General features: G+C 40.2%; 1 protein-coding gene across 2 annotated transcripts in view; it reads right to left on the bottom strand.

Moving 5' to 3' along the window:
- RYK (receptor like tyrosine kinase) overlaps window positions 1-24,004 on the bottom strand; it is a 65,263-nt gene that overhangs the window by 8,151 nt on the left and 33,108 nt on the right. The window contains exons 8-12 of one of the 2 annotated variants that reach the window (XM_080410374.1): window positions 23,786-23,920; window positions 20,410-20,496; window positions 6,186-6,255; window positions 4,037-4,169; window positions 2,211-2,320 (exon numbers count right to left, since the gene is read on the bottom strand). In XM_080410374.1, the coding sequence (XP_080266500.1) occupies window positions 2,211-2,320; window positions 4,037-4,169; window positions 6,186-6,255; window positions 20,410-20,496; window positions 23,786-23,920 (535 nt within the window). The remainder of the gene's footprint in view (window positions 1-2,210; window positions 2,321-4,036; window positions 4,170-6,185; window positions 6,256-20,409; window positions 20,497-23,785; window positions 23,921-24,004) is intronic. The other variant, XM_080410375.1, reaches the window with a different exon arrangement.

The following is a 24,004-nucleotide window of genomic DNA, read 5'->3' as shown; positions in this document are numbered from 1 at the left end:
TGAAAGCTGAACTTTGCCACAGGAAGGCAAGGACTCAGGCAGTCTGGACTGCCGACCCTTTGCACAGCAAGGGCACTAGGCTATTGATTTGCTGCACAGAAATGAGAGCCTGTCGCAAGGTAATTTCCCTGGAGCACTGTAAGATCTTTGTCTCCTGCAGTACCACTTCTTCATCAACATGTCCACCAGAGAGGAAAAGAAATAGGAACTGGGGAGAGTGTCTCTCAGAAACTGTCAAACTGAGCACTCTATGTAGTGCAAGAGCCAGGAAAGATTCTGCTGGACCATCTTGTTCAGAAGCACAAGGGACGGCTTCAGTGTGGATCTCAGTGCTCCCTCTGTCCCAGCTTTGCTACACCGCCAGTGCCTGGTGCCAGCAGTGCCAGTGTAACAGGTGCGGTACTGCATGAGTGCTTAAGTGTCTCCCAGCTTTTTTCTCTTCGCCTCCCAGCTGCAGCATCAGGAGCTTTGCTGGCCCTGGCTGGGATCTTTGAAGAACTGGCCCAAAGGCTGCACCTCAGAGGATAGAGTGTCTTTGTAGACAGAAACACAAGGGACAGAAGTTGCAGCAGTACCAACTCCTGACAGCCCTGAAGGGCTTGGCAGGGAAGTCAGGAGCAGAATCTATCCTGGTGTGGGAAACGTGACTCATTTTCCTGTTAACTGCTGAGCCAGACATGCAGAGCTCTAACAGACACCAGCAGCATGGCCCCAAGGCGGACCATAAACTAGAAGTGTGTGCTGTCCATGAAAAGTGCAGGGATAGAAACTGGGCTTCCACTTCAAGGACTATGTGGGAAGAACCAAAGCAAACCCCCGTCAAAAACAGGTTCAACAGCCATGCCTTGAAGATACTGGAGGAACTGAAGCCTTCAGGCTCCTAGGAGTCATTCCCAAGGAAATACGGAGGCAAATAAGGAAAAACACATTCACAAAGGTGGCAAAAAGTTGAAAGAGATGGAAGCCAAAGAACAGGAACTGAGACAGTAATCCACTCACTCCTTCCCAGGCAACTGGGGAACCTGAAGGTTCGGGAGCGTGCTCCAGTCTTTACACCCTTGCTCTGGCAAAAGACAGGACCTGAGAAAACCCCACAGGTGCTGCTAAGGGAAAAATCCTCTCAGATCACATGCCCCAAGGTCATCAAGAAGATGCAGGCAGCAAGTATGAGAAATGAAATAGTTAATAATATTTTCATAAAACAGACAAGAAGAATTGAGCAGATAACTAGACCATGAGGCACTTTATTTTCTCCCCAAAAAATAAATGAAGCATCATAACTGAAGGAATGCAAGACATGCATTCATTCCACGTGATACAATGACGATGCACTGTTTCATAAATGAAATTTTTCATGACAAAGCAGAGCTTATCAAATCTCAACATCACCTCTAATATTAGTCAATTTCAGGTTAAAGACTTTATCAGTAGTTCAGTTACTTCATTAGAAGGTACTTGTACTACACAGCTCTAGGGTATAACCCAGAGGTTGCTTCTTTCTGCTTTTCTTTCATTGCTAGTTCAGTAACAAACTGGTGCACGTCCTTGGGTGGTGGCACAGAAGAAGTGTCTCTCCAAACGAGGAACTTGAATTCAAGGCTTCAAGCATGGCCTTGAATTCTAAAAACTAACTTACTCAAATTATGATGTTATCTGCAGATACCATAGAACTACTCAGGACTAACTGCCCCTTTTGATATTTTCACATGTTTAGTTAAGTTTAAGCAGAAGGCTGTATTTTCTGGTTCCCCTTATTAGGTATTAAAGCAGATGGAGAATGAGCACAGCTGGTGGTCTCCAAGTGATTTAGTTTATAGAAAGCCACCGAACGCATCAGTCCCTACATTTTGAGGGTGTACATCAGTCAGAAGATGATCTCAAACCCTACTTTGGCATTCCTACCGTTACAAAGTGCATTCATATCTAGCCATCATTTGACCACTAAGAAAGCTACCAACGAACAAAGTCATTAAGCCATTTTTTAAGAAAAAATTAAGAAAAACAACTTCATACAAAAATCTAACCACTGATAAAATGCCAAAGATAATCCATGTTTTTATTAAAGCTTAAGGGAAGCTTTAATATTTTTCAAGCCTTTGAAAGAGTGACAGGCAAAACCTAACAGAAGTATTTAGAATGAGGATGTTCTGCTTCCTTGAAAACCATGCTTTCCGGTTCACCTTATTTTTAGAGGAAAACAGAATACTTACACACAGTTTCTAGCAGCCAGGTCTTTGTGAATGACCTCCCGTCTGGCCAAATAACTCATTCCACAGGCAATCTGAATAGCCATATGTACAAGATCCTGCTGGGAAATTGCCTGCAAGAGCACAGAACAATCACTGCAAAACTGCCAGCCCAGCACCTGCAAGGTTAGTGTTTTCATTGTATCCTACTACCCTCTCCCCTCACCTTCAGCAGCTGATGCTTTCTAGTAGCTACAGACACTAGCACCTGTTGAAAACTTATGAAGTCTCTTTATTCTAAATTTTTTTTTTTACATACTAGTGGCAAATTTTTCCAATGTACAACTGCCTCACTGCTACACAGCTTTTCCTTTGATTAGCGGTGAACATAGGCAAAACCGGTCAATTTTATCCTCCTTATCACATTTTTTCAGTTTGTTTCCCTGGGAACCAACTCATTTTCAGGCAGCAGAGCACAAACAGCAGTCAAAATTCTTGTTGCTGTCTACTGCTGAAAACTAGTATCAAAGGCTGTTGCTCCATCTACTTTTACAACTTCACAGTCCTATACAAACTAAACCCTTGCATCTATACCTTGGGTTCCCTCTTCCATTTCTACAGTGTTTCAGAAACATCAGTATGCAGGTGGACACACTGAAGCTTCAAGACTGGGATTAAAAGAAACCAATTAAAACAGTAATTAACTGGTTTCTTCATTAACAGGTTGTTATTAAGAACAATAGCCAGGTGTTATTTCAGAAAACTTGAGAGTTTGCTTTAGGTGTTTGTAGAAAAGTTCCATCTTAGAAGTAGTATCTAGGACACCAAATGTCCCATTTTTTGGTAGCTAAATACACTCGTACCTAGTTACTAAGAGGCAACTCCTGTGTTATGTGATACAGATTATAAATAGTGTTTCCACCTAAATTCTTGGAAAGGGATATTGGTGCGATGCAAAGATATTTATAACTCAGATTAAGCAGCAAAACAAGTTGAAAGATCCTAGCATCTTATCAGAACTTGTAAATTAACAGAGGTAAGTGGCTCTTGCCAGTTTGAAATCTGGTACATAACATGAATAAGGGACAAATGCTGACCTCAGGAAACAAGATTTCATTTTGTCTAGAGACAGAAGTCAAAAGAAGGTGAAGCTGAAGAAAAGACAAGGTAATCCCAGTAAGAGGGATACTTTTACTACATATATACATCCATCACTAAACACGTATTCAGATTTTTAAAAGTAAGCAAAGTATGTTCTCATCTAGGAATATTTTCTTTCTCACTTCATGAAATATATTCAACAGGTTCCATTTAAACACAGTAAAGCTATGCATGCTAAAGAGCACCCACAGCAGTAAAAAGTAAAACAGTTAAATAAATCCAGTTATTTTACTTCATAGCAAATTTACAGCAGGACATTAAAAGTTTAACACAAGTGCTTTATGCTTACTATAAAAATTAAAAACTACAGTAAAGAGATAATCTATTAACTATACCAAAAATAACCATCAGTAAATCTGAAATTTCTCCATAGTTTTCCTCCGTATATTCTAACTTAAATCCACAATCATAAACTATTTTCTCCAATATTTTTTTAAGATGTAGTGACGTACCATACTATTGTAATCAGAGTTTAACTCAGCTTCATGCCCTCTGAACATGTGTGATAAATACAGCCAAGAATGTTTTCCTTGTACGAGTCAAGACAAACACTTGCTAGGGAACCTGCTTGCCAATTCTCTCATTGTCACAACAGCTGAATAGCACAACTATTTATTTTAAGGCACATACACAGATGACAAACCAAGTCTAAGTTTAATGGGCAAGAAGTCACAGATTTCTGAGTGTACCTGAGGATTGTTGGCCTCTACCAGCTTGCACTGTCGCAAGAATAGTTTAAGATTCCCCCAGTTCATGTATGGCAGCAGCACCATTGGTTTCTCTCCCTCTTCTATACAGACGTGAGTGATAGGTAGCAGATTCCTGGAAGACAAGGAGGGCAATTCCCGATTTTACGAAACTGATATTTCTTAAGAATCTTCTAGATCCCCAAACATAGCAAGTAAAAGTAATTCAGCACTGAGGAAAAGCATTTACTCTTGCATTATGAGCTGCAGAGCACAAGGTCTCCAAACAACTGAAGCCCTAGAATTTTTTTTATTTTTTATTTTTTATTTTTTTTTTTTTAAGGTCAGATATTTGAGCACTCTCCTGTTAGGAAGAATGCTCCAAACTTTGCTGCTTGGTATAAAAGTTTCTGTGAATACAGGTTATCATTTATATTAACCACATATATATAATCATTTATATATCCTCAACTTGAAAGTGTATCATTCTAAATGCAACTATAGGTACAAAATATATAGCCCCATTACAGTTTTTTTAAAAAAGGCAAAACATCATGTTTGATTTACTTCAAAATGACAGAGCAGAAAATTTTAGGTTTGAATCAACTAAACATTAAATTGCACTCAAAGCACAAAAGTATCTCAGGAGTTTTATCATAGGTCTTTTAGAATCACAGATCATTTAGGTTGGAAAAGACCTTTAAGATCACCAAGTCCAACTATAAGCCTATAACTGTCAACTCCACCACTGAACCACTTTAAAGGTCCCTTCCAACCCTCCTTAAGGCTCAGAATAACCCCCATACAGTAGAGCTGCTAAACATCTTACTATAATATCACCATATATATTTGTAGAAGCTTGAAAGAAGTTTCATGGAAAATTGAAACTATATGCAACTTTTTTAAAAAAAGTTTATCCTTCTATTGAAAACCTATTAGTAGTCTCCAATGAGTTATAATGATTTTTAAAAGGGAACTTTGAAATTTCCTGTTCTTACCTGAAGACATTCAACAGTCAGGTGTCACATCCATGAGCTCTACCTTTGACCAACATAAAGGTCCCAGCTTTACAGGCAGTGTGCAAAAGAAAAGCTTTTTGGACTATTTAAGGAGTTTGACTTGTAAAAGGGAGGATTAACAGCTTATTTTGAATGACAGGAGGGGGGGCTGTTTCGTTTTGTTTTGATTTGAAGTATGTTTCCCTAAGAACCTGCTAGTCCTTCTAATACAATGATGTATTTTAGGCCTTACCTTAATCATAACTACTCTTAAAAAAGCAAGGCACTGTATAACTAATAATTCTGCTTGAACTGTTTTCACTTCCTTCACATTACCAGTAAAAAAAGATCATTTACCAGTCCAGGGAGTTGATGAGCACAGGTTTCTCCTTACTTGCATCCTTGCCAGTAACGAAGAAGTTTCAGCCTTTAATCCAAGCTGCAAAACTGCCACTACCTCAAGCTGCTTAGGGCATCAACTTAAAAAATTTAAGCCATCACCCAAAAAAACCCATGCCATTAATTCTTAAGGAATAAATCCCATCAGTGATGTTATGATGCCATATCAAGACAATACGTGCGCAAGAGTCCTAAAAAGCATTTCCTTGTGTTCATGTAGCACAGTACCTAATCACCATACTTGTGTCATGTAGAAAGTTATGAACAAAACAGACTGGTAAGTTAGCTAAACTGACAATGAACCTGCATACATACTTACTCTCGTCATCACTAAGACCCCACCACACTTAAGAACTAGCCTGTGCTAGAACCAGCATAAACCAGTACATAACTGTAGCACCTTTTTCTGTAACAACTAAGAACATACAGAAGAAATATCTACCCACATTTCACTGTGAGGACTGGAACACCAAAGACTTTCCCCATTTTCCCCACACACTCCCACCATTAGATTTTACAGACTGCGTAGCTAGGAAAAAAGCTTACAAGCACTCTTTGCAATAAGAAGCATATAAAGAATTCTGTATTAAAGTTGCACAAAAATTGTTTCAGCTCTTTATGGCTTAAAAAAAGATTTCAAACATACAAAATGTTGAATTCTGAAACAATTGTTTCCTTTCCCCCTAGGGAGCTTTAAGGACAATTATTTCAGCTCACACAGATACAGTTCTGTCTATAAACACTGCTTAGCTTACCTGTGATGAAGCCCTCTGAGTTTACAGCTTTCAGTCAGCATCATTGTCACCTGTACCTCTGAGGCTTGATCTAATTAAAAAAAAAAAAAAAGAAAGAAAGAAACTGCAGATATAACTTTGGAAACAAATCAACATATTAATTAAAATTTGGTCCAGATTTCCAAGTCAGTTAGGTTCATTTGAGCACAAACAGAACTTGTTTGCCTACTTTTCTAAAATGGAATTTAAAAAACCCCAAATGAGTAAGCCAAGTTCTAGGGCATATTTCTGCTTAAACAAATCAGGTGAAGCCAAAAAAGGAAATAAAACACACTACAGGTGCTGACAGACTTGAACTTCTGCTACCTCCTGACAGCTTCTGGGCAGGCACGAACTGCCTGCGCTGCAGCATGGACCACATCCTGACACAGGGCCAGTGCTCCTGGAAGAAGGGGAGCATGCCATGCATTTCCCAACAGTGCAGATGTGCTCAGAAGATGCCGGTTTGTTCCTGAATTACCAGTATAGGCTTCTGCAGTTTACTTCTACATAGATGGAGACCATTTATTTCTAGATTTACTTATTTACTTGTTCTCCACTTGACACTTGGCAGCCTTAAAATTGTTTGCTGTTCTCTTCCCCACCTTTCAAAAGAAAAGTAGAATCACTGCTGCAGCTAAAATTCAAGCATCTGTGGTGACTCCAGTAACCCACAGCAATCACAACATCTACTGGGCACAAGTGTTGCCTGTAACCCCTTCCTCACAAGGAATTTTGTTTGGCTCCCTGCCTCTGGTGGCAAGAAGGAACAGTGAAGCTTAATGCAAGGTGAATCAGAGCCCTCACAATCCCACCCTCCTCATATCTGGGTGCATTTTCCATCCTTCCTTTGTGCTAGAACTAGTACCGGTGTGCCTAGGCAGCAAACTGCCTCACAGGAGAGAGCCCAGCAAAGGCCCATCAGCTTTCCTTGCTGCATTAGGATGAATTTACGTATAATAGACAAATCACACCAACGTTTTACTGCCCTGGGAGGAAGAAGAGAACTCATTTGCTCTTTTCGCTTCTTCACGGTCTTACCCTCCTCCCTATACCAGCTCTGCCACCCTTTCCTAACCGAACTTTAACCCTGCAAAAGAAAATATGAATTTTGACTGAGTTAAGAGCCAATGTGGTCAGCGCAGGTGAGCACAAGGTGGGGAAAGAAAGCACAAAGGCCAGAGGGAGAGCATGGTCTCCCCACCATGGCAATGGCAAGCTCTAACCATACTACACAAACTGGCATTTAGCTTTCCAGATCTGCTGGAAGTGAAGACAGCTTCAGGCACGCAGGTCCTGCCTGAGGAGGGTTCATCAAAAGAAATCACGCAACTCAAGAAACTGTGAGCTTCATCAGATGGATTGAGAAGGTTCCCCTTAACCAGAGAAAGGAATGATATCCCAAGGCAAACTACTCCAAAGGCTGCTTACCACCCTGGCTCAAGAGAAATTAAGGAGGCGGCATGCCTTCCTGAATGCATACACGCACTAAAAAAGGAGGAGATTGGGAAATAGCAGTTATAAATGCAGAAACAGGTCCCAGCCAGAGGCACTGAACCCTGAGCATGCTTGGAAACCCCTAAGAAGCATCGCTGCCTAGACCCTGTACAAGCTGGAAGGACAGAGACCACCAAAAGCCAAAACACGGTGCTCTACAGAAGTCCAGACAGAGAGGTGCCACTATATTAGTGGCAATTATGGCTGCAATATATTATGCAATGCATCAAAACAGTGCATTTCCTTGTATTTGATAACAAGTACATATGGGGGGGGGGGGGGGGGAGGGTACGAACAGGTTCTTGCAGTGCAGGAGGCACTTAAGTAATGGTTAGCTGAAGCCTCTAGTTTGCACTCCAACAGAGGCATGAGAAACAGCAGGTCCTACCTACTGTGCAGCAATAGCACTCGAGTGTTTCATATTTGATGAATTTGATACATAGGAGAGACTTCAAAAAGCTTGTAAACAAGAAACAAGATACTGTATTAAAATGAAGTTATATAGGCATGAATGGCTGAAGCATCCAACTTATAAAGGGCAAGAAGCATTAAAAATAGGGGTGTAAAAACATATTATAAGAAGTTAGAAGAACTGCCAGCAGGCTACTAGTACACGGCTTCAGGTTTAAATACATTGACTACTAGAACTGAAAGTCCACAAGCTCTTCAACCCAGCACATAATGAAGGGAGGAAACAGATTAGTAGATCTGAGTTTAAGCTCTTTGGCCCTGTGCTCGCGTAACTGGTTTGCTTTTAGTTATAAGAGCCACCATGCAATAATTTGAAGCTCTAAATCAAAGATTATTTAAGACTGGCTTTAAAATCTACGGAACAAGTTAACCTGGTTTGGACAATGCACCTATTCATCCCTTCACGCTAACACTGGGAGAGATTACACTCTTCTGCTGTTGCCTTTCCCTTTCCATCACACAGAGTGTTTTTCAGCAAGTCACTGTTACGTTTCATTATTATTTTTTTCAGCTCAGAGACACTACACTGTAGTTGTTGAGCACCCAAAAGCATGATTGACTCCCATTCAAGTATATACGGAAATCAAAATCTTATCTTGTGAAACAGTCCCAGCATCCGTATTGTGTTTTCTTATCAATATTATTTCCTTGTTTTCTGTATGGAAAAAACTTACACAACACCAACAAATTCAACATATTCAGAACAAACAATAGCAGTACAAGGCTAATCTTCCTCTAACTTAGACCAGTGCCAATTTAGAACCACCACACAATCTGATTATTGTGCTTCTGTACTAGATATAATTCAAAACAGAATATAAATCACCACTTTGAGTAATTTAGTCAAAAGTGGGTAAAAAAGGCATCAAAATAATGCTACGGCAACAGTCCCCACTGCAATCAGACTTCCTTTTAAGGCCATTTTATTTAGTTACACATCAAAAAGTACATGTAAACAAACTATGTCACATTTGGTACATTATAACCACTTTTCAAACATCCAACAGACAGGTTTTCATAGATTAGGAAGACTGTGACTTTGGTAATATTTTTATTTTTAAATAATTTTTTTAAAATTATTATTATTTAATTAATTTTAAATAAAAAACTGAGGAATCTGACCATCCTGCACTGAAAACCCTTAAAAGCAATCCAGAAAAACCACAGCATTTCTGGCTTCGATATCACAAACAGGCAGTCCCAGAGCAAAGCCAGTGACAGCCATGACCCAGCAATTCCAGCTCGGTGAGACTTTTTCCAAGGACATATTAAGGTGAATCCCACAAATTTCATTTTCCTGCCTGGGCCAAAGTGTAATCCTGTGCTGACACCATATATCAATCTCTAAGCATTACACATAAGCACACACACGTGGGCACTTTATTCACAGAATTGTTTGTATAGCCACACAAAACGAGACCTGAGGAATGATCTTGTCAAACACACAAGAAGGCCCACAGGCTTTTGTGGTTCATTTTTTCTGTACTGGATCCATGAAGTCATTTGATACGAACACAGCCACACAGCTAATGAGGGGGGAATAGGGGGGAATAGGGAGAAAGCCTCCCACAGAGCCAGAAACCTCTTCAATGAGAGCAGCACCTTGAAGCCATGACAGAGGAGGTCATAGTCTCCCACATATTAAATCAGAAAAACAAGCCCAAGTTTAAGTCAAACACTCCAGAGCAAGGTAACAAGGACTTGTTGCACAACTTTTTCAAAGCCCTAAAAAAGCTAAACTTCCCTCTGAGATACCAACACTATTTGTGATTAAGAATACATCAGTGGAGAACAACTCACACAGCTGCAGCCTGATGATCATGAGGTGTAACCAGGTCAGTACTACTTAGCCCTGAAAAACTGTCATATATTTTTCACAAGGCTATCACACACCAACAGCTGAGTACCTGAACAGCAAAGACTTGAGGTCACATGAGCGAAGAGAAGGATTTAATACCCAGTAGTATTTCTAGATGTTCAACTAGGACTAAAAAAGGTCCAACTTTCAGCAAGTGCTTAAAAACAAAACTACTTGAGATGGATGTAAACTCATTCCAGAACTAGGAAGATGCTTTTAAAGCACTGGTTTTACCCTTTCTGTGCCAAGAACCTGGCTGTGAAAGTCTACCCTAAGGCACAGAGAAGAACAAGCTAGGATTTCAAGAAGCCTTGATACTGCTGCAAGTTTATCTCATGATATTATGTTATTTGTATATAGCGAGGCACAATGGGGCTCTTGGCACTACTATTTTTATGTGGAGAGATTAGCTTTTATATAATTCTGGCAAGTGTTACATGTGCTGAGGCCCTTCCTGGTTCATGGGAAGAAAGAGCACCTATTCGATTCTTTCCAACTTCTCAAAGTCCATCTACAAAACTGCATTTTACAGTCCTTCCTCATCAAAACTCACCAGTCACATGAATCACTGCAACACTACCGTGAAAAAAAAAATCTCTTAAGATGTTTTGCTATGACACTAACATTGCAGCAATATGATTGCTCCAAGACTGGGCACTCATAACAACTGCAGAGCATCATGTTCTACGTTCACTAGGTGGTAGTTTATCAGAAAAGAGTCACTCCACCTCTCAAATTACTTACCAGAGATGAAAAGCAGCAATTACCTGGATATTGCAGTGGGTTACCGATTAGTTGGATGGCTTTCAAGAATAACATTTTAAGTCAGACCTCCTAGAATCTCAAAATAGCAAAGCACAGCACTTAAAGACTTTAGATTGTAGCACAGTCACTGAAATCTGTTTCTTCAGACAGAAGACAAAGCAGAATCTTAAAAGCAATATAACCAAAAGTTTCAACACTGGAGTCGTTCCAGAGCCCTTTCACAGCCTACTATGGGCAGTAACACACAGCAATTTCTTTCAGCACTCCTATCAGAAGCAGCTCCACAAACACTATAGCTAGGAAGTCTAAGGCTTCCAACAAACACATTTCCCAATAGAAACATTCAAAAAGCTGTTTTACCCAGAACCTTCTCACCTTTGGACCATTTGTAACATCTTGTTCCCACGCAAACTTCCTTCCATCTCACATTACAAGCTAATATGCCCTAACATCAGAATATTTATACAATCCATTTTCTATATGGCTACCTGTTTTCACGAAGCTTGTATTACCCTTATTATCTTTCAGACCTATGAGCTTTGCCAAATACGCTGTGACAAAGTCCACAAGCTCAAGTTATTGAAGGGTGAAAAGCACAGAGGCAGGCACAATGGTCACAGACTGTGTCCACAGGAACTGAGGTGTAGTACTACAACTACCCTAAATGTTCCGCTTCAGGTAAGAAATGCTCCTAGTACCAACACATCCTTTTTAATTACAGCTACTTCAGCACAGCAATTAATTACATACAATTCCTCCCGAGGCAGAATTCAATCCCAGTTCAAAGAGAATACATGCCTGAATACTGCTTTAACCCTTCTACACAGTCTTTGGGTTTTTTGGAAGAAATTCAACCCTTAAAGACTACCCCCAGTTCATGCCTGTTGTGTATGACATTTTTAACGCTGCTAGCAGCCATTCTTCAGAACTTTCCTTCAATACAAGGACGAACTGCTTACGGAATGCAAGTAGCCACAATCCAGTCTGCTTTTTCATAATTAGAAAGTAAAGTAAATATACAAAAATATTTATGCTTTAAAACTTCAAGAAGCCCCAACAGTTAGACAGTGAAAAGTTACTGTGGAAGCCAGTAGCGCATCTGCCTACCACAGAAGCAAAGGAAAACCACCTTGCTCCTGTTTGGCAGCTCTACTGCATATGCAAGTCTAGATAGATGCAGAGGCATTTGGGTAATAGCTATACTTTCATACATTAACCGCTATCTCTTTACAAGGCATCCATGCATCCTACGAAATTCAGATCTCCTATATGTCAAGAGTTACATAACATAAATAACAACGTAAGGTTTACAACATAAGACACTATGCTCAGTCTTGTTAAAATTTCAATAGAGCAGGATTTCTCCTCCAATCTTAATATCAAGGCTATTTATAATGAAATGTTTGTTTCCACACCACAATCGCAAAAGCTTATTTTCCACAGCAAGGCAGTTCAAATCAAAGCCTAAATTTGGTAACTGATTCAACATGACATTGCTAAAACAGGGAATGCTGTTCAGGTTTTCCTACATTACAAATGCACACGCAATTTTAAATCACAGAGAAGGGCAGAGAGAAGCATGGTTTGGGAATACTACTATTTCCCTACATAACAATACCACCAGAATCTAAGTAGCGGCAGTGAATAGCAACAAGTATAAGGCTCTTTGCTTAGTAATCCATTTAACTTAAAACAAAGCCAGAAGCACAGGTAAATGTCAAGTGAAACTGGGGAAGAGAGAAATTGCTGATTTAACGTTTCTAAGTCTATCTAAAGGGCAGCAGCTAGTAAAATTGAAATACAGGTAGTGATTTTAATTAAGTAAATGGAAGCGTACTGTAGATTAGTTTTTCCTCCTGCAAAAGCATAAGGAATAGTGTATCTTTAAATTATGGACACCAACCTCTGAAAGCTGCTACACAATAATTTTTTTGATGTATAAGGTACTATTTTAGGTGTCTCAGGGTATTTTCTTCATGAGCCATGACTGACAAATACAATGCATCTCTAAGCTGGTATTCAGAAATGTGCTACTTTACCCTAATTCTTTACATTTAAGTATCTTCCTTTATGAAGACACTTAAGAATTTAGCTGAGAATTGAAGCAGCTCTTTTCTTGAAAACTTTTTTTGTCATCAACCTTCTTCTACAGAACCAGGATCCTGTACTCTTGATAGTGGAAGGTTAAATACTTTTAACAATTAACTTACAATACTGTACATTTAAGTCATGAACTTAAAACTTATAAATATTTTCACAAGGCAGCGCTTTTAAGAATGAGCTGCCCAGAATAATAAATTCAATGCAATTTAAACTGGTACCTTGGGAACAACAGTGTATACTCCAGGTTGTGGTATTCTGTATTTCTAACACAAACAAGAAGCCCTTCAACTAGGTTAACACAAAGCTTATTATACACACTTCAGTCACCTAAGAATGCCTAAGGCTTTGCAAAGCAGGGGAAAGCTAAAGTTCTCAGGATCTCTGCTCTTACACCTCCTAACTGTGCTGAAGTCCTCAGGGGTCACCAGCTTGCACTTGGCCTGGTTCTTAAGCTGGCGAAAACAGACACCACATGAATGAAGGCAGTAACAGGTCTGCACACTATGGACAGATAAGTCTCACTTGTTTTAACAAACATTTAACATCAACTAGGCTTCCTCATATCTACAACTCAGCACAAACCCACACTGCAAAGTGCATGTTTTGGCTCACAGTAGAAAAGTCCTGTGTACTACAAATACTCTGAGGGCAGCTGCAGTCCTGAGATGTACCAGATGAATTCATGGTAAGGTCCTTCTCCCAAGCTTTCATTACAGCACCATGATCTATAGTCTATGTGGGTGTACTTTGAGCATCTCCTCTTAACTAGATTAACAATAAATAAAATTTTTTAAAAGTATAAGTTACAGGTAGCCAAGAATGCTGAAAGAGTTCTTTAGTGACTTACGATGACATGAACAAAACTCAAAGCTTTGTTAAAGTTGGTAAAATGATGAACTCTTAAGAGTTAATCTTCCCTCACATTATGACTTTGTTTCCAGTGCTTTTCATGGGTGGTTTGTTTTTAAACACTCTTTTCTTGTATGTAAGAAAAAAAAATCTTAAGTGGTTACAAAATTAAATGGAAGCAGTCAGATTATCCTGAACAGCACCATTAGTTGTTTTTAACAAAAACATACCTTGGCCAGACCATACTAAATGAGTCAGGGCTCTGCACAGCTCAAACTCACCGCGTATGTTCCTGGAATAACACAATTCCATTTGTTCTGCAAATAATTTTCTCCTTCACAGGAAAAGCACCATTACACAACGTGTTCTTTAAATCAAACGTGAAAATGGTGTGTTTTCTTCCTCTTCTACCATAAGAGGATCTAAAAGATTCACAGGGAAGTCTGCTTCACACCATATAAAGGCAGAAGAGATCTATCAATCACTGGCAAGATACACAACACCAGCTTTGAGAAACATGCCAACCCAGACACTTCCCAAAGTTGAAGGTGATTGGAAACCTCCTACTGGAAAGGAATGTGAAACATTATAACTAAATAAAACAGTTCTACCATAGAGCAAGAAACACAATGGAGAAAGCAAATGCCAGCTAAGTCTCTCAACTTTCTAACAAAGAACTTAATTCAGGTTGTGTTGATCACAGAGTCCAATATCCCGAATACAGTACACACATTTTTGTTCCTACTGCTAATGAGACATACATCCTTATCTTCATGAACGTCCACTTAAAGCAAGAACAAAGGCAAATTATCCACAGCAAAGTCTAAATGTGAAAGAAGGTAAAACTTACGATGATGACTAGCAAATTAACACAGAGAAACTAAACTGCAAACAGAGAAGAACAACTAGATAACCAACATAAAGGATCTACAGGAAGTATGAACAAGTGCCATCTTTTACCCAAGGCTTATGATCTTTGTACTCTCAAAGTTATTAGACCTTCCAGAAAGCTACTTCTAATTTTGCCAACTGATACCCACTTTTTCCTTTTAAGCTCTCCTCTTTGGCACAGAGCACCACACGTAATGGAAGACTCAGGCATCCAGAAGCACTCTGAAGTGTTAGATGATATAGCATTAAAAAAAAAAAACCAACAGTATAAATTAATGTATTTCATGAACATGCAGGTAGAAGCTTTGTCACTACCCAGGGCATGTTACAACTTTCCTCTGGAGTGCACTACAGTTAGGTGAAAGAAAAAAACTCTTCCAGGGATCTGGAGCGAACTTCTGGCACGCTGGGATGAATTCTGCCTTCACACTGTATCTTTATAGAAGATGTGGTGCTCAGATTTCAACAGAAGCATCTCCAACTTTTCAGTCATATCAGTTTACAAGCTATGGAACAAGTAATCACGGAATCAGTTGAAAAGTACTTGAATGACTCAGGAACAGTTCAGATGAAAGATCCCAAACAATTCTGTGGCATAGGAGAAACTAGTCAAATAATGCTAAACTAGCAACTTCCAATCTATTTGCCTCCTGCAATGATGTTGCTTTATTAGGATCAAACTCGCTCTTTGAGAGTCTGACCTAACAGGTCAATCCCAGCTTGAGAAAATGGGAAATACAATACATTCCCAGAAACTAATCTCACACTCTCTGAATGGCCTCTTTCACTTAAAAGAGTTTCTCTGGACAAAGGTAAGCAGGTCCAGACTTTCTCAGTTCTTACCTATTACCAATTCCTTTAATAGCAGATCACTTCAGAAGGGAGAATAAGTATTAAGTCCAGAAAAATCAAGGCTTCTTGATTTCAGTTAGCACTCTTCTGTGTTTATAGTAATGCTCAACACCTTACCAAAGGGCTAGAAAATGTCAGGGAAGGAAAGTGGGAAGGGATGCTGCACTTACTGCCATAACCAGTCAACCATCTTTGCTTTTTGATCCTCTAGGGAAAAGGATCAACCCCAGCGGGAGGTAACTAGATAGGAAAGGAGCAAACTGAGAAGGCTACAAACACACTCCTCTCAGGGTGGGAAATACTCACACACCTAACTATTGTCTGATAAGCCTGTCAGCCACAACTTCCATCTTCTCCAGAATACGAAATGGGAGAACTGACATAACCCATCCTGAAAGGTTATGGATCCTATAATACATTAGCAACTGAAGGAGGAACACAAGAAAGAAGAGACTCATTATGATAGGCACCTGCTGTTTTATCTATGGCATGACCTTTCTTCACAGATTTTCCCAATGAGCGATTTTTCTCTCATTTATCTCTCTGAATTCATCAAATTCAGAAACCATTACTTGAATGGCACAATAACCCTTGACACCTTTCCCAGTACAAGCAAAGGTCATCTAAGAGCCAGCATACATGTGCTGCCCATGGCACAAGGAAGCCTTCCAGTGCCATGTATACTACTTGTTGGGCCTTCTGAGGCACGTCCCGTGGATAAACATTACCCCACTAGCTTCACCACCCTGCACAATGCAACCCCGCCATGATCAGCAGCTTGCAATGGTAACACCCAACACAAAGCCACTTGCATGCCAGTACACCGGTGTTATGCTGCAGGGGTGAAGGCATTGATCTGGTGACACAGTAGACAATAGCACCAAGGTCATGTCTAGACAAAGCTCCCAGGTTGAGGGGAGGGGATTCTCCACCTCTATTCTGCCCTCATGAGACCCCACCTGGAGTACTGCACCCAGCTCTGGGGTCCCTAGCACGAGAAAAACACGGACCTGTTAGAGCTGGTCAAGAGGAGGGCTGTGAGAGTGAGCCGAGGGCTGGGAACACCTCTGGTATGGAGAAACGCTGAGAGCGCTCAGGTTGTTCAGCCTAGTGAAGAAAACACTCCAAAGAGACCGTACAGCAGCCTTTCAATACTGAAAGGGAAAGGGGGGCTTACAACAAAGACTGAGAGAGACTTTTTTTTTTATCATGGCCTGTAGTAACAAGACAAGGGGTAACAGCTTTAAACTGAAAGAGGGCAGATTTAGATTGGACTTAAGGAAGGGTTTGGGTTGTTTCCGTTGGGGGGCATTGGGTTGGTTTTGTTTGGGGTTTTTTGTTTGTTTTTTTAAGATGAGGGTGGTGAGGCACTGGCACAGGTTGCCCGGGGAAACTGTGGATGCCCCATCACTGGAAGTGTTCAAGGTCAGGTTGGATGGAGCTTTCAGGAACCATATCTAGTGAAAGATGTCCCTACCCATGGCAAGGCAGTTGGACTCCATGGTCTTTAAAGGTCCCTTCCAACCCAAGTGATTATGATTCTAATATGAAATTCTAGTTTGGGCACAAGTGTACTGATCATATTTGCCATGTCTAAGTGTTCTCCTTCCAAAGGGTTTCTTCTATTGGCAATACCAGCTTTAAAGCCACAGCAACCACCCTAATGTCAGAACAACATCACAAGTTTCTCAGGCTCTGATCCTGGTAAGAAAGAGGTGGTTTTCCACTCAAGAAGGTTATTCTTCTTCACAGCATCTGCCGAAATAATTTTAGTTCACATTATCTGAAACAACCCACACTCCTTCCCCATGATTTTCTGTCATTCAGGGTACCACTGGACTTTATTTTATTAATTTCAGAGTGTACAAGACAGTTCTGGAGCAGCTCTTTTTTTTTTTTTTTTTTTTTAATTTGGGGGGAGGAGGGGATAACTTGGCTATACAGACAAAGCCTTTTTACCTTGTTTCTCCCTTCCATGGCCCTCAGCTCCTTTCTTGCCTTCAGCAACAGAGATACTTAAGTCAGTTTAATAGTTCTCATATCCATCTCACTTTTGTGGTCCTGCCCTACTCCTATGTTTGTGCCAAAGCAGCAGTGTGTGTGGTCACAAAATGAACAAGATCAAGGAAAAAGTCTGGTTAAGAGAATTTTTGCAGGGTTGTGGGTTTTTTTCCCAAGCAGATTAGATTCCCAACTTATTACATGACCCAGCTGCACACACAGCTATCACAGCCAGGGTATGAAGATCAGGCTGCTTAATATTAGCACTGCAAATGAAACGCTCTAAGAAGTGGGGATGTTTACAGTTATTTTCCTAGCAACGTTCTGCAGCCCAAACCAGTATTATTTCACAGGCAAGTGTCCCGCAAAATCTATTATAAGCTTTGTCCATATAGATCCTTTTTAAAGCTGAAAAATTCCCTACAGACAACAATTACATGAATACCATTACTCCCTTAAGACCATCCTCCAGTTCCACTGCAGCCAGAAAATCCTTCCCTTGCAAAGGGAAGGCTAGAGAAATCAAGACATGCACTGTGTCAAAGATAAAAGCCACTGCAAGGGAGAAATGCAGCTTTAAGAGTGGAGTGAAAACCCCACTCTGGTAAAGCAGTTAGATAAATGGTGATGGGAAGCAGCTAAATTAAGATCTGTTTTCACAAATGTTATCTTGTCATTTAATCCAGTGCTATAAAAAGCAAGCATGCTTGAGTAGTGCTGGACGGATGTCAAATTGCCCTAGCTCACGATCATTTTGGGGCTCACAAGAGCTCTAGCATTCGTTGACTCTGAATTGGGGCAGAGAACCACCAAATATCACAGTGAAGGGGAGCACAGATTAAGGTAATACTGGTGAACAATGCCCAGGTTAGACTGCCTCATCAGGAGCACCAGGCTCACATGATAAGGGATAAGTCTTTGGGGAACTGTCAATAAAATCAAAATGACAGAGCTGTTAAGCAAGGAGGAGCAACAGAGAAGGACAGAATTCAGACAAGTTGGCAAAATAATGGGAAGAAGCATACTTAGCATACTTTTTGGGGTGGTGGTTTTTTTTTTTTAATAGAGGACTCTCCTTTGCTTCTTGCTAGGAGTCACTACAGGAAAATACTTGCCTTTATATAAGGGGACCATTACTTTCGTTAAGGCTGTGACTACTTCTGCAGACACTGTTCTACTACTACCATGCTAAATGTTAGCTACCAACATCTTCCAAAGGGGACAGCATATCTACTTTTCACAAGTCCCCCCCTGGACTCAACAGGGAGAAGTGCTACAGAATGAAAGCGCGCCATCTCAGAGGCACTCCTGAAGAAATAATGCAAGTGTCTTGTGACTACAAGAGTTAACTGTCCCTCTGAATCTAGGAATGCCCACGAGGATGTGCAAGAGAAAAGTGCAGGAAAAGTGAGAGCAGCAAATCCTCATTGTTCAGCCCTCCGTGAATCACGTTAGCAGAAACACAAACAGCTGTTCCAGAGCCCAGATCACGCTCTGCTGGCCGACTCGATGCCCAGACAGGTTACCCTGCTGCTGCCCAGAGCACAGGTCACTGTCATACCCCTCCACGTTAAGAGTTCAGCCATGCCAGACAGATTAGGAGGTAAGGATTTGTTAGGCAGCAAAGGAGGCTAATTTCACACTGCCTATGTTGATTACACACAGCTGGGACCTGGCTCATAGTAGAAGCTGGACCTTTTAAACTCAACATATTTTGTTGGAGTGGCAGGTATCGTATCAGGCACTGACCTGTCTTTACAGCCAAAGCACGCCATCCTGCTAAGCCTGCATCAAGAACAACGTGCAGCTAAAGTATGCAACAGCATCCACCCCAAACTGCCACTCCAGACTGTTTCAAGAAATAGGGACTCCTTTTTTTTCAGCTATTTTTACTCCAAACCAGGTTGTCTAAGAAATTCCTTCCCTTGAAGTGAACGTGAATCATCTCCTAAGTGGCTTTCCACAAAGAAACATACCAAGAATAATAAAAGCTTGCTTTCTTAAAGCAATATGTTTTTCTTAAAAATGGCACAGAATAAATAGGTAGCAGAATAAATTCAACAACAACAAAATATAGCAGCTTCACTAATTCCCACCTTCTTTAAAATGAGTATATTTAAGAATTACTAGCCAAGCAAAGAAACATTAAAACAAGTTGAAATTCTTATAGAACCTATTTTTTTAAGGAAGAATTAAAAGTTGTAGAATGAAAAAACAAAGGCAATAATACACCCAATTGAAATGACAAAAATAACTACTGAAGCAACTACTGTACAGGGAATTTAGCAGAACTGTTGTGAACTACTAGAAAACTTACAATTATGAGTGTAGGAGAAGGGATATATGTAATATGGTTTTCATCTATAATTACCTTGTTGTTTCTTAAGTCTACCAGCCATGATTTAAATCGCTTCAACAACATGTTTCTTCCGCAAAGCTGGTGTATTTGTATAAATTAAGTTCTAAGTGATAATTCTCATGCCTCAGTAGCAAAGTCTAAAAATGGCAGAAACTATGCCTTATTTTTTGTACAGCCAGCATGTTTTTAGATTTTTAAGAAGAGTTTTGCAGGTGCCTTTTTCAGCAACTCACAGGGGAAAGGGCTGTGGATGGAAAGAATAATGACATGCTAGAGGAAAAAAAAAAAGCCAAATATAATTTTTACTTATAAGAATAAGCTAAAGTATTCCAGACACACCAATTGAAGGCACTGGTGGAGAACACATGCATTTTTCTTCCATATAAGATTTCCGTTCTCTCTGGCTGAAGGCACATCCAAATTGTTTTTGCTTTTTAAGAAGTAGCCATTTTCATATTTTGGAGAGGGAGGGGTTTGTTTTTAAAGATAGTTTTGATACACTCAGCATGCACCACAATCCACACAACGGGATATAAAACCACTACTTTATGTAAACATACCTTTAACAGTTTTGACAAAAACTTGCTTCTCTTTACTGGGGTCTTTTTCTTCTATAAGAATCCCATGGAAAATGCGCCCAAATGTGCCTATTAAGAGAACATACAATTAGTATGTATTATGTGGTTAAAACACACTGGTAACATTATCAGAATTTCCTATCTATTAAGAAAACACCACCTTAAAACCTATCAGCCACAGCAGAAAGTTAGGAACAACGGCAGTTAAAGCAGAAGTCCTGAATGCCCTATTAATGCAACAATATATAACCTAACCACCTGTTCAGCATGAGATGGACTCACAACTATATGCAGTAAACGCTGAAAGGTTTAGGTAACTAGAACTTAGAGGGGCAACTGTGAGAGAGTGAACTAGTGACAGCAGCAGAAACCAGTTAAATTAAGCATCAATACTGATGAGGGGTCTATTTGTGGCAGTTCAGTCTTTGTCAGCTGTCTGCACTAAACACTCTAGCTCCATCCTCTTCTCATCCAGCCAGTCTGGAATTCTCCAGTCAAAACATTTCTCACAAAGATGAATTTTTTTTGCAATGGTCAGGAGGAAATACTGGTTTCAGCCAACCAGTACATATGGAGCAGTTTGAAATAAACAGTATCACATTGTTCAATTATTTCACCTCAGTTGGAAGGTGTTGGGTTTGTTCGGGGTCTTTTTGTCTCCAGCATTTTTCCATTCACAAAATTTTAACGATGCTGTTTGCAGGAGGAGGAGCTACATTAACAGCTGGAGTAAGAATGATTGCAGTATGGCAACACACACTTTTTATAAAAGTCAGGTTGACAACGCTTTTCTGTCACACTATTACCATGGCACCAATTGTGTGCCTCATCTTCATGCAGTCTATTCGCATGTTACATCCCTTTCCCGTTGATTTGTCCTGTCTGATTAGGTTGAAAGATCTTTGATAGGATTGCCTTAGCCTGGTCGTGCATCTTCTGGCATGCAGTGCGGGTCTCATTATGGTTTTAAATACTTAGCAGGGACAGTACAACACTTATATCACCTATCCTAGGACTGCAAGTAAACCCTGCAAGGCTGGGGTCTTCAAATTGTAATCTCACTAAGCAGGAATTTAACCAAGGAGACTGCAAGGCAACCATAAATATACAGCATGAATTATTTCACAGTAAACTAACACCCCCCCCCCCCCCCCCATCTTGGCTCTTGAAGACATCAAAAAAGTGCCTTAAATACCTGTTTCCAGTATAGAGATAGACATAAAAATCAAAGGGAAGATAGCATCTTGTACTGAAACATGTTAGGGTATCAAGCTACCCATTTGTAAGCGCTGGAATTAAAGAGAATGTGGAAGCATGTAACAGCAGGTATGGCTAGAACGTAATTTTACACGATCCATTATCTCAACATACCAAGACTGTAACATAGCGTGTCTGTATGGTCCACCATTTGGCGTTTTGTTTTCAGGGCTGTGTGGGTTTTTTTGTTGGGTTGGTTGGGTTTTTGTGGTTTTGTTGTTTTGGGGTTTGTTTTTGTGTTTTTTAAACAGCACCCTGAAAGACTCCCACCTTAGCAGGAAGTGTACGTCACTGGTGTGCTATAACTTTCAGACACAGTACCATGAACATGCTACTTCTGCCTTGCTCTCCACTGAGCTTTTTTGCAAATTAAGCTGTTTGTATTCCAGACTGGACATTTAAGCTATTTCCCTGTTTCACTAGAAAACAGTAAAGGTCCATTTACTGTTAACATCTGTTCCATTTGCTAAACCATAGCTATTCCATTAGAACCCTTTTTTTCTTTGACACCTACATTTTTGCCTTACATCTGTTACAGCATGAGCTTGAAGCAGGTTCAGAATCACATGCTGTATTGCTGGGCTTGCACAAAAGGCCCCTACAGATCCCTCTTCCTTTGCACACTCTCACACCTGGTGCTTTGCATTTTCCAGCTGGTTACACCACAGCGGAACCAAAATCTCCTAAATTATTAAAATGTTAAATAAGCTAGCTACATTATGGAAAGTTTATACTTGAAGTTTATAATGACCCTCTGACCAAAATCTACAAACTGTTTAAGATCCATTGGCAGCACTTTGGTACTGCCGAAGATTTTATGCAGACATTTCTATTAGTTGCTTCTTCCTCTCTGAAACTCTTTTGTCCTTAGATGACAGAGGCTCAACTCTGCTATGATCATGAACTAAAACTGATGACTGTTCATCAGGCTCTGTCTTCTAGTCCTCTGACTAACTTCTAAAGATTCCAACAGACTCAAAAAATAGCTGAGGCCAAGAAACAAGATCCCATTATTAACTGGGTCCACAATGCATTTGACAGCTGTTTAAGCCGCATTTCACACAACAGGGCAGCTCCAGCACTCAGTGCTAAATGGCTGAAGTATAGCTGTGGCACTGAGTCACTTCTAGTCATCGGATGACTCCTAACATCACAGCTACAGGCAGCAGACAGCACAAAGGAACACAATGCGTATCCAGCGTGCAAAGGAAGCTTTTTGCAGAACCAACATTGGAGCTGAGCACAAAGCTACCTCCTTAGAGATTTAGAGACATACATTAAATGGGGAGTGTTAGTATCCTCCCATTGTTCTACAGACAGTAACGCAAAGCATTTAGCAGCTCTACCTCCAAAGGATGAGTATCTCTGATCTCCAGCTATGGAAATTTTGATTTCTCATGAGGCTCAGGGAACACAGACTTGAAGTTCAGCAGTAAAGATTAATGACAAACACCCCAAAATATTTAAGCTCATTTCCCAAATTCAGCATCAACAGGATGCAAATTGTGCATCAACACGCACAATGAATGTTGTGCATGAACATTTCCAAAGTAAACATTAAACAAGACAAAAGTATCAGGTAATCTCTGAATTTTTCATATCAGAGCTGTAAATATTGCATCTGCTAATTAGATTTCCAAAGAAGCGATCAAATTGTGATTATGAGTTTAGACAGCTGAGGTTTTTCTGGGCTTTGTGGTTTTGTTTAATTTGATTGTTTTTTGGGTTTTTTTTTGGTACAGTGAAGCTCTCCTGCAGTAACTCACCCAAGTAAGTTACTTTGCCACTTAAAGCCCTAACTGATTACCTCATTCCTTAGCCATCTAACCCTTTCCTTTATTTAAAAGACCAGATTATTACGACAGACAAGCTGAATGATTTACTGAACACAATTAGTCGCTCCCCCGTTCTAATGAATTCTGGAACCTGCTTTCCCCACCCCCACACACCCCAAACGCAAACATCATTCATCATTCTCCTCCAAAGCTATGAAGATCAGAAACGTCATCCACGATTAGTTTCAGAAAAACCTAGCTGTAACTATAACTATATATATATATACACCACGTTACAGCAGCAAGTGGCTGAGTCTTGTAAATACCTTCTTGGAGCACATCTTTTAGAGTTATCCTCTCCCTGGAGATGGCTATGTCCTTCACTTTGGCTTTTGCTTCCATTAGAGTGACGCTTTTAAGATCATTCTTCTCTATCCGTAATGTAGGATAACCTGAGGAGCCAGCAGAGCCAAACAAACCAATATAAATACCCTTATAATGAGAACACAAGCACATTGCCTCACCTCAGCACCACCTACAGGTAT

The sequence above is a fragment of the Falco punctatus genome, assembly GCF_963210335.1.
Source record: "Falco punctatus genome assembly, chromosome: 13".
Taxonomy (NCBI): Eukaryota; Metazoa; Chordata; class Aves; order Falconiformes; family Falconidae; genus Falco; species Falco punctatus.
The sequence above is the reverse complement of the archived record's forward strand: the minus strand, read 5'-3'. Positions and strand labels throughout refer to the sequence as shown.